The sequence below is a fragment of the Gopherus flavomarginatus genome, chromosome 1 (assembly GCF_025201925.1).
Source record: "Gopherus flavomarginatus isolate rGopFla2 chromosome 1, rGopFla2.mat.asm, whole genome shotgun sequence".
NCBI classification, from domain to species: Eukaryota; Metazoa; Chordata; order Testudines; family Testudinidae; genus Gopherus; species Gopherus flavomarginatus.
In genome coordinates, this window is record NC_066617.1 from 86256034 (window position 1) to 86266965 (window position 10932).

Sequence of the window (10932 nt, forward strand, 5' to 3'; positions counted from 1 at the left end):
CTGTTTTCTCACACTTGGAAAGAAAAACGCAGATGTAAATAAAATGCATCAAAAGATCCAAATTCAGACTATTTTCCTGTATTCTTCCAGACCTAGCTCCTTCAGAACTTGGCACCAGACTTAGCATTCATTTTAATGTCATCCTGACTCATTTATAAATATTGGTACTGCCATTTCCACTGCACAACCTTGCCTCCTATTTTGAAACTTCGGTACACACTGGCCTTATAGTGATTGCTGGCTGAGGAGTGAGTCTGAAAAATGGAAATGCTAAAGGTAGGGAAAGAGATATGTCTGGGGTTTAAAGGAAAAGTGCATTGTAGTGCAAGTTACAATTGTAATTAGAAAAGTTAATCATTTTGATAGCTTGACTCTATGATCTGGGACAGGTCTCACCCCTGCAAAATTATTAAGTAGGGATGATTGTATTTGAACTTTAATAGAAATTAGTCTCTCAGTATATCTACTCAGTGAATGAAGCCAGCCTTGACTCAAGCTGACATTTTATTGATGTTACAGACAAGACTGCTTGCTGGGAAGTAGAAAAGTATTTCCTGTGTGGTAAATAGGAAATAGATCTGCCATGTTGCAAGTAGAATATCTTAGTTTTATTTTCAAGTTAATTTTTAGCTTGATATTAAAACATGAAAAATGTAAGTTATATTAAAGAGCTAAGGTGGCAAAACTGCAATTGCCCTTAAAATAAAAGTTTTGATCACATTTGTGTTGGGGTGGGGTTAGGGGGAACTACCCAGTAACCAAACTAGCACCTGTTCCTAATTTATAATTCTTCTGTAAAGTTCACAAATGGGGAAAGATGGATTTTTAATTCTAATGTACAAAGTAGTAATGGAAAGTGTGGAGTGGCTAGCGGGAAGGGGCAGATTAAGGTTTTTTTCTGCTTGTCTTTTTTACATTAAGAAATGCATGACTTGCCCACCCTAGAAACCTCTCTGGTGACTTGAGAACCAGTGAAATAATGACATCATTATGACCCAAAAGATGGAGAGATGAAACTATTCTAGTCAGATGGTTTAAAATACTTGGTTTTACACAGATATTACAAACCTCCAATATCGAACATTTGGGAGGAATGTTGCCTTTAATAAATATTCATCCACTAGGGTATGAGAATACTCAATACACAGATAATAATTTCTAGAAAAAATGAAAAAACTAGCTGAACATATTTTTGTACTTGGAAATTAGATGCCTAGACCTCCTACAGCACAAAGTACCAACAGCACACTAAGAATTTTCCTAGTGCAGTTATGGGCAGCTGATACTGTTACTACTAGATGCCCAATCTATTTTTATGTAACTTAAGGAGAAAGTTGTACCCTTTTCTTACCTCACACCCTTAGCAACTTCTCCTTGCTGCAGCCTTGGACTCTAGTAGCGAAAGCCTCACTGTCCCAACCACCCTCCAGTTGTCCGCCATTTTGTTAGATGCTGCCACTCCTTGTGTGTACGTAAGGCTGCTCCAAAAACATTAAATGTTATTTCCTTCCCCCACTTCAAACATTTAACCACTGGGAGTTTACTTTTAATAAGCAAATACAATTACTAACACACAACAAAGTTGCACTGGATTCTAGTATGTCTCAGCGGAACTGCAAGGCCAAAGGTTGGCATCAAGTGTCAAATACAACCACTACACCACCTAAAAACCCCTTTCAAATGTTATTGTGATAAGCCACAATTAGAAATCAAGTAGCTGATAGCTAGAACTTCAAGATGGAACTGCTGTTCCTTAGGTTTAAAAAACAACAAACACAAAAACTCCAGAAGTCTCCCCCAACCTAGGACTTGGTCCTTGCAGTGCAGCTTTGATTTATGCTGGATTTCCCTGTCTCTTAAGGGTATCATGAGGCAGTTCTCTCTCTGAAATTTAATAATAATGTCTGTTAAAAAAATGCGGTAATTACTCTCCCTATGCTATTGAATTTGAATACCACTTCTGGCCCCATTTGGCCTACAGTACTTTGCTGTCAAGTCACAAACAAGCTTATGACAGAATTACCATGGCAAGACTTGTGTCACAAATGCAGCATTATGACTTGGCTTCATTATCTACTAGGCTTCAGTAGAACAGAAGCTAGGAGGGAGTGATGCCCTTGTTCAAACATATTTTCAGTAATTAGCAAATGTGATAAAGCAAAGAATTAGCAAAAGGTACAGAAGGTTAGGCTTTAGGGTCTCACAGGCTTAAATTTCTACTGTGAAAATCCACTGTACAGAAAGCACTGATGTGTTAAGAATATTTCAGGTCAGTCCATGTACGGTAAGTCAGCCATTTTACTGTTGACCTACTTTATATCAACAATACATAGTTTGCCACAGCATATTCTCCAACTCCAGCCAAAATAAATTGTGAAACCATACATTAAAGTGCAGTTTCAAAGCAACGGATGTTAATTATACCCTGCAATTTCTATGCTGAGGAAATTAAGTGTCACTACTAACTCTTGATACAACATTTACTGTCTAAAGTTTGACTTGCTTTTCCAGCCTTTGAAAGCCACTGAATTAACATCCTGCTTCACAATGTTCACTTTATGCCACACTGGAATGTAAATGTAAAACACATGTAAAAACTTCTGTTACCCCAAGAATAGATGTAAATATCCATTCCTTTTTAATCCAAATGTTCTCTCTAGTCCACATATTCCACTCCTTAAATTAAAAACATCTATAAAGTTCAGTCAAATGACAGCTTTTGCCATGTACAAAAACCATTTTCCCTTTAAGTCAATATATGGACTAGAGAAAACTTTGAAAAAACCCAGCGTGACACTTGATTTGGGAGCATTCAGCAGTAAACTCAACATAGATGTGCAAAACAGAAGCAATATCACCATTTTGCTATATGGAACAGCTTGTTATGCATTAAAACTAAAAAGAGCACAGATTTTAAATGCTTATGTACTCAAAGTGACCATGTAAAAAAAAAATGGCACTTTGTCTCAGCTGTTCAGCAATAGCTGCTAATACAGTGGCAAATGTTCACTAACTACATCACAGAAATACTAACAGCACTAGGAGTGAACTTGACTCTTTCCAGTTTGCACATCAACAGAGCTGTTTAAGTTCCCTTTGCAGTACCCCCTTGCAGTTTCACTGTCTCCAAATTATAATGCAAGTTACACCTGCACAGCTTCACTGAAGATTAGAAGTGCACAGGTTTAAAAATACCATTTAACTGTCAGAATCATTATGGCTAGTAATGATGCATTATCCAAAACAGCTTCATTTCCAGATCCCAGAAGAATATATAGTGCTGGTAATTAAGATTTTCTTCCTACTTGTTAACACAGCCAATTTGATATAGAATCATTGAGGCACAGTAAGTGTGGAAGGACTTCTGAATTGGAATTAATTTGCAAATTGGACACCATTAGACTTAAATAAAGACTGGGAGTGGATGGACCATTACACAAAGTAAAACTATTTCCCCATGCTTATTATTCCCCCCCTACAGTTCCTCACATCTTGTCAATTGCTGGAAATGGGCCATTTTCATTACCACTGCAAACAGTTCTTTTTCTCTCCTGATGCTAATAGCTCACCTTAACTGATCACTCTCCTTATAGAGTGTATGGTAACACCCATTGTTTCAGAGAGAGAGTATAAAAATCTTCCTACTGTATTTTCCACTGCATGCATCCGACGAAGAGGGTTGTAGCCCACAAAAGCTTATGCTCAAATAAATTTGTTAGTCTCTAAGGTGCCACAAGTACTCCTGTTCTTTTTGCGGATATAGACTAACACGGCTGCTACTCTGAAACCTGTCACATTTTTATAGTAACTTTTTGCTGAAACACTGCACTTTAAGCATCAAGTTATCTACAAACTATGTCAGGCTACATGAGACTTGACAAAAAGTGGTGAGTTGAGGCCTCTCACACAGACAGCATTGCGGAAAACCCTTATTTAAAAAAATCAGTAGAAAATGGAGATTTAAAAAAAGCAACTGCCAAGATTTATTTTTTTTTAAATGGCTGCCTAACATTAAGGCCCCTAAATCACTCTTTAGTTACTTAACTGTGAATCTTAACACAAAGACCTCATTTTCTAAATCTTGGTTTAACTACTGAAGAGGGGTATTCAGCTCTGGGTAACAAAGGAAAAATAACTATGTTTTATTAGTGCTCCTCTGGCCACTAAACTGCAGTACGACAGCTCTGAAAACAGACAGTGCAGTTGTCTACAGGGAAGATGGCTAGGAGGTAGAAACTTTAAAAAAAAAAAAAGATGAGTTTCAGCTATGTGGAACTACACAAAAGACGAAGGGGGAGGGAGAAGAGAGATGCGCAAGGCAGGCAGGGTGAGAGGATGCATAAGAACCAGAAACATTTGTTATGCCAGGTACACACTACAAGGTACTTGTTATCATGGGGTAAATAATTTCTAACCTTAGCAGATTCTAACCTGCTTAAATATTAAAGCCAGGCAAATAGTTTAACAAAGCTTTATGCACAGTGAAACTCACTACCCTCAACACACTGAAACAGAAAAATTATTCAACACTCAACATGCAAGGCCTAGTAATTTAGCTAGGCTACTCATACAAGTCATCCTGGGATATGCTCTACTCACATTGTCTATTGATATGTTTGTGTTACTGCAACTTAAGCCTGGACAGTTTGTCTTCCTTTGAATGCAAGATGCCATTACAAGTTTAATTTTATCTGCAACATTTGTCCTGTTTGCACTGAAACAAGTTTTAATGGCCTCTTGTAGCCAAGGTTAACTAAAAGCCCTCCAGTATTAAAGCTTCCTATGCTCTTGCTACTGCTCATGTCAATATTTTGACCATAGAAGGCAGTTGTGTTGGATGGACTATATTGAATAATTCCAGTGTGGGGGGGAATCAACTTTTCTGAAAGCAGACATTACTAATCGTAGCTGCAGCTATATCTAATTTGTCATAAATGAAGCAACCCTACCTTAAAAGGATTAAAAGGTTAACCACCTGAGGCAGTATACTCATTCTAAGATAAAAGTCACAGTCAGCCTCACAGCTGAAACACTTGTTTGCAAAGCTATGCCTAACTTATGAGCAAGACAAAGATCATGTCTATAATCTGATCATGCTTTCACAATTTGCATAATGAATGTCATAAATGCAAGCCATACAGCTAACTTTTCCTCATCCTCTTCTTGCTGGCTGAAGAGAAGCCTGTTTACAGAAGCCCCTGCACATTACACCAAGCAGTTCCATTTGCTGTTCTGTGGTGTAAAGATAGCAAGTTTCAGACAAGTTTTTTCCTACCTTAGATTCACAGGAAACCACCTGCAACATTTACATTGCCTCATCTATTCAGATGTACTAGTGCTGTCCACAGAAGTTGAACATAAGTTTGCCTTTGTATTTTAATACTTCACTTTAATCTTCCAAATTTTAAGCAGATGGATCTTTTCAAAATGAATACAGTGAATTTTACAAGTGTGTGTAAATTTCAGAGATGCAAAATTAAAGATTAACAAAGCAGCATTTTAAAGCACATCTGCAATTTAGAAGCTGTGACAAAACTGCTGCTGTCAGACTCAAAAGTAAACAAAAGCCTCAAAATCCACTACTTGACCAGTAACTTAGGTGACTTTAACTGAGGAAAGCCCAAGTATAGTAATGTTGGCACATAATGTTAGATTAATATGTTAGGGGAAAAAGGTACTTTAAAACAATTCTTAGTTTTACTATGATCCGAACTTGCATGTAAAGCTGAGCTTCCAAGACAGGAAGGAGTTTTGTTCTGCCTCACTACTCAGCAACAGTCTATTAGAGCAGTGCTGTACTTAAGTCATCAACAAACAGGAAGGCCTAGATTTGGGCTGTCGGCCCTGCATTGAAATCTATTAAACCATGACTAAAATATTGTGATTAAACAGATATGACTACATGTAAATTAAAGCCAGTCATCAGCAAGGTTTGTCATAAGTGGAAAGTCTCCAATTAATTTATTTAACTTCTTTTGACAATAAGTTTAGATCAGAGTAATGATTCTGCCATGCACTTGCTTATCAGTTACAACTTTATGTAAGAAGTGAGACATTACTGGAAGGGACTGAGTTGTGTAGGCATTTTGTTCCATGCTCATGAAACAATGTGCACATTGGATCATGGCTCTGAAAATCATCTCATCAATATTTTAATAAAATGGCAGTAAAGTAGTATGTAACTTCTCAAGTGTAACTAACCCTTGCCAGATTTTGCTTTTAGTGAGGTGCTTAATTGAATTCATTACTTGGAATACACTTTTCAATATGGGCATATCAATTTAGTATCCACCATCTTTTTAAATCTGGGAAAGAAAAGAGATCACATACCTTTAGTTTGCTGAATCCCATACTGATTTATAAGTGAAAATCTTGCTTGCATCTGAAGAAAGTGAAAGGCAACCAACCTTTCTGCCAAGTAGTTAACCTGCTCTTAAGGCTATGGGACATGTATCCCAGGAACAGCTAATAGAGCAAGGAATCCATCGGGGAAGAATTGAGAACTTTTTTCAAAGGTAGATCAAAATGGACACTGAAGTTAGCTATATCCTCACTTCATCAGGAAACCATGTAAACTTTAATCCTCTGGATTTATTCCAGTCATCTTTGGTGGGTGTTATTTGTCCCTTTTCCTCATAGCCTGGAATTATTGGCCCTGAAGTTATTTCCATATTATGACTGATTTTTAAAAAAGGTATTAACATGACATGTTAAAATACTGTGTTTCCCTAGACTTCCCAAATGTTTGTACACAAGTGATCTTCATTAATCCATGGCTGTATCAAGTGTTTTCCCAACACTGTGCTATTGATGTTCTTATCCTTTAGGGTACAGTACCTATTTTACATCTACTGGGAGGATAAATCATTTGCCTGATCCTATATAATCACGACAAGAGATTAATTAAAATGCCAAGATAGGAAACAATTTATTATAGAGAAGAAAAATTTCTCATCCAAAATATAGAAATCTGTACAACTTTGCCACAATCAATATACATGAACTGTACAAATTTACACCAGTTCATAATTTACCAAATAAAAGATGACTAACAAAGTTCACAAAATAGATGGTGGTTTGTGGAAAAGACTTTTACCCAATAGGTACATACAAGGAAATTACAAACCAGACCTCCACTTTCTAAAAATAAGAAGTTTACTCAGTCTTAGAAAACTACAAGCTAGCAAATGTACAGATAGCTGGCTGGTGCTAACACCACAGTTCAGACAGTGTCTTTATATGGTCTTTTTTAAAAGCCTGTTGCCATGGCAGATTCTGGTCACCTGTTACTTTCAAGGCCAATACACAATATGAAGACTGACCATTTTCCCAGGTCATGCTTACCAGTTTATGTACATTTATACATATTGTAAGTGCTAGGTAAAAGTCAGAAAATTTCCAGTACTATTATGTTTATAACAAGTCGTTACTGAGCTGCCAAAAATGTAACAATTTGTAAGTGTAATAGTGCAAATTTACTCTGCAAGACCAACTGCAGAGCGTAACTTTATAAATACAGATTCGGATTGAAATAATTTGTGTAAAAATTAAGTAAGATGTCTGGGAGAAACTGAAACCTTCCTTGGACCTCTTCACTCCCTAGCAAACAGAGTGATCATTCTGACTCACAGGCTGTTAAATCACTGAAAAGGTACTGTCCAAACTACGGCACTGTCACTTGAAAGTTTACCACTCTATTGTGTGCCTGATCTTCACAGCTGTGACATGGTTTAAATTCCATAATCCATCCCCAGAGGAACCCACCCAAAGTAAAAACCAATTTTATCCATCCATTTTAAGGTGATTCATCCATAGACTATATCTTAACCTGATACAGTCATCATATTGTAGTTTTTGGAAGGGCTTGTTCTGCCCAAGAGAAGTTCCTCCTTACAGCTTATTCTGCTGTCTACCATTTGCATGTTGGTGTTATTTTGGCTACCTCCTGCTGGTGCAGCTTCATACAGCACACAGATCGAGCCATCCTCTCCAATACGATAGGAGACTTCATAGGGGTCAACCCATAGAGTGAGTTCACTTGGAAGAAGCCGAAACAGTTCCTGACTTCTCAGTCCAATCCGTTGTGCTGCTTGTCCAATCAGAGGATCCATTTTATGGTTGATCCGGATACAACGGTAACCTGATCCCTTGCAAGGCTTTTCTGGGAACCAGTGATGTTTATAATGCTCTACAGAGTAAGAGAAAAAGATTGGGCTGCTTAGCTCTAGATAAGAGTCAGAAAGATGTACTATGATTGTCATGTACTCTAATTTTTTTTTTTACCCATTTCACAATTGACATTGTCAAGAATTTTTATTTTTCCAGCTCAACAAGTGAATAACATTGTCAGAATGTCTAACATAATAAATTGTAAACCTGAAAGAGAACGGAAAAACTCGTTTGGAGGCAATTTACACTACTTACTGTGATCTCATGTGGCAAGTATTTTTTATGAGTTAACTGCAATTGAGTCATTACTTTTACTCAACACATTTTTTGAAAGTTATTCAAATATAGGTGCATGTTACATGGAGTAAAAGCAGGACATTACAAAACTATAGTATCAAGCTAGTTGTGTGTGAAGCATTAAGGAGTTTCAGATATCCCAGATTTACAAATATTCTCAACTTTTGGAGGAAAAATACACTTAACGTCTTGAAACATTTCAGTGTTATTTTCCTATTGCAAGTACTGCCAACGAAACTGTAACAGGCAAAAGCAGACTAGCAACGTTTACTGACAATTTTAAATAAAGACCTTATGTATTTTGAATGTTCATCTTAGTGCATACCTCTTTACTACCTTTCTATATCGCTTGTTGTCCTAGGGCTAAATTCTTATACCTCTACTCACCACAGTTACCCAAGTAGCAGGGTAAGGCGACTGAAATATAACCAACAAGATTATTAGAACTTGGCCCTTGGATCAGAAACTGTATAGAGAAGAAACCAGATTTTCCTATGTGGTTGTATAGCACCTAGGACAAAGGACCCTGACTGGTGCCTTTGAAGGGTACCACTATAGAAATCTTTCTATAGTGCATTTTCAGGAAATTAGGTCCTGAAGGAACCTGACTCCCATTTCTGTAATATTTTCAGATATAAAAACAATTTTAATACACTTTACACTTGAAACTGGATGTGGTTTTCAGTACCTCACAAAGTGCTGATGTCTTTCAGAGACTGTTATCGGTCTGTGTCCAAACAGATTTTTGTAAAACTTAAGGCTTCAATTTAAATCCCTCCCCCTTCTCCACCACCTTTGTAAGCAGCCAGGAAAGGACCCTGATTTTCCTTATTTAAAAACTATGTTACTGTATTATAATACTAGCAACAAAAACAAGATACATGATGTTGGTTGACTACATCATCAGATATTGTGGCTTTTTAAAAAGCATTCCTGTTTCGGCCAAACTCATGCACTGTATAAAACTGCAGAGCTTGAAAATGCTAGAGAGGTTTCTTCCCAGAAGCCAGGCGTGTGTCTTTGTTTCACTACAAAGATACAAATTAGAGGCTTGGTTTAGGAACTGGAAAGTGACAAAGGGCAAGGGCTTAAGGGTGGCTGTGCTAAGTACTGGGAAAGCAGAACAACCAGGCTTGTAAAAACACCTGGGGGCAAACTGAGCTTCTGGGATGGGGGAATAAAGGGATCCAAGGTGGGCCAACAGCTAAGGTGGGGGAAGGGATCCCGTGCGGGGAGCCATCCCGGGGGGGCACTGCCCCCCCCCCAACAGCTGAGGTGGGGGAAAGGATCCCGTGTGGGAAGCCATCCCGGGGGGGCTGCCCCTCCAAGAGGTATGGGGGCGGCTCCCAGTGTCCAGCTACCACCTCCCGGGGTGTGTGTGGGGGGGGGCGCTGAGTGACTCCCCCTCTCCGCCCAGGCCCTGCGGACGCCGCCAGCGGGCAGCACGGGCGAGGGCGGCTGAAGACGGCGTCCTGTTCGCCAGAGCAGCCCCGGGCCGCGCGGCGCCGCCCCTCACCTGCCAGCAGCTCCTGGAGGCTCTGGCTGAAAGTCTGCAGCTGCCGCTCGTTCATCAGCCCCTTGGTGCGCAGGAACTTGGAGATGAAGCCCACGGCCGCGGCGATCTCGCGTATCATGCTGGCCCGGGTGTACAGGGCGGGATGCATGGGGGCGGCGGCGCGGCTCTAACGCGGGGACAAGAGAGCAGCGCACCCCAGCTCACATCCCGGGGGGGGCGGGGGCCTCCTCCTCAGACAGGGGGGCGGCGGCGGCAACAGCAGCGGAGGCGAAACCCGGCAAACAGCGAGCATCTCCTGCTGCGAGGATCGAGGAGAGCCGCCTCCGTGCGTCGCCTCTTATAGCCGCCGCAGGACGGAAATGGCGTCGGGGCCGGGCGGGGCCGGGAACCCGCAGCCACCAATCCCGCGATCGCACCATTGTGACGAGAGTTCGGGAGGGCGGGGTCCAGGGTGGGATGACGTAATCTGATTGTAAACAAATAAAGCTTCGGAGGCGAGAGGTGATGGGAGGCGGCAGGTGCCTGGGAACAGAGCGTCTGGCATTGAGAGCAGCGGGGCAGCTGCAGCCTGGGGGAAGGGCCTGTGCAAGACGTACATAATCTATATATATAAGCTACAGTTTAACAAAATACAGGCATAGATATGTCAGGACTTGTACCTCGACAGAAGGGGTTAGGAAGCAAGACGAGATGTATCTGAGCATGCACATTTGTGTGTACACGTGTATAAATAATGCTGTATACAAAGTGAGAACTATCCAACTACACAGTACTATGTCTACAGAGTCAAGTATCAGAGGGGTAGCTGTGTTAGTCTGGATCTGTAAAAGCAGCAAAAAGTCCTGAGGCACCTTATAGACTAACAGACGTTTTGGAGCATGAGCTTTCCTGGGTGAAATGGGTATTCACACAGGAAAGCTCATGCTCCAAAACATCTGTTAGTCTATAAG

The 10932-nt window shown here is 40.1% G+C and overlaps 1 protein-coding gene across 1 annotated transcript; it reads right to left on the reverse strand.

Moving 5' to 3' along the window:
- Positions 1–6903: 6903 nt before the first annotated feature.
- BTG1 (BTG anti-proliferation factor 1) lies at positions 6904–10322 on the reverse strand. The gene is made up of 2 exons (XM_050935956.1): positions 9983–10322; positions 6904–8188 (listed from the first exon to the last, which is right to left on the reverse strand). Exons 1-2 carry the CDS (start codon positions 10128–10130, stop codon positions 7824–7826), a joined length of 513 nt encoding a protein of 170 aa, XP_050791913.1. The 5' UTR covers positions 10131–10322; the 3' UTR covers positions 6904–7823.
- Positions 10323–10932: the final 610 nt, after the last annotated feature.

Coding starts and splice junctions, on each gene's coding strand:
- BTG1 (XM_050935956.1), bottom strand. CDS start 10,130: ATGCATCCCGCCCTGTACACCCGGGCCAGCATGATACGCGAGATCGCC. Junction 8,189..9,982: donor CCTCCAGGAGCTGCTGGCAG/GTGAGGGGCGGC, acceptor CTTACTCTGTAG/AGCATTATAAACATCACTGG.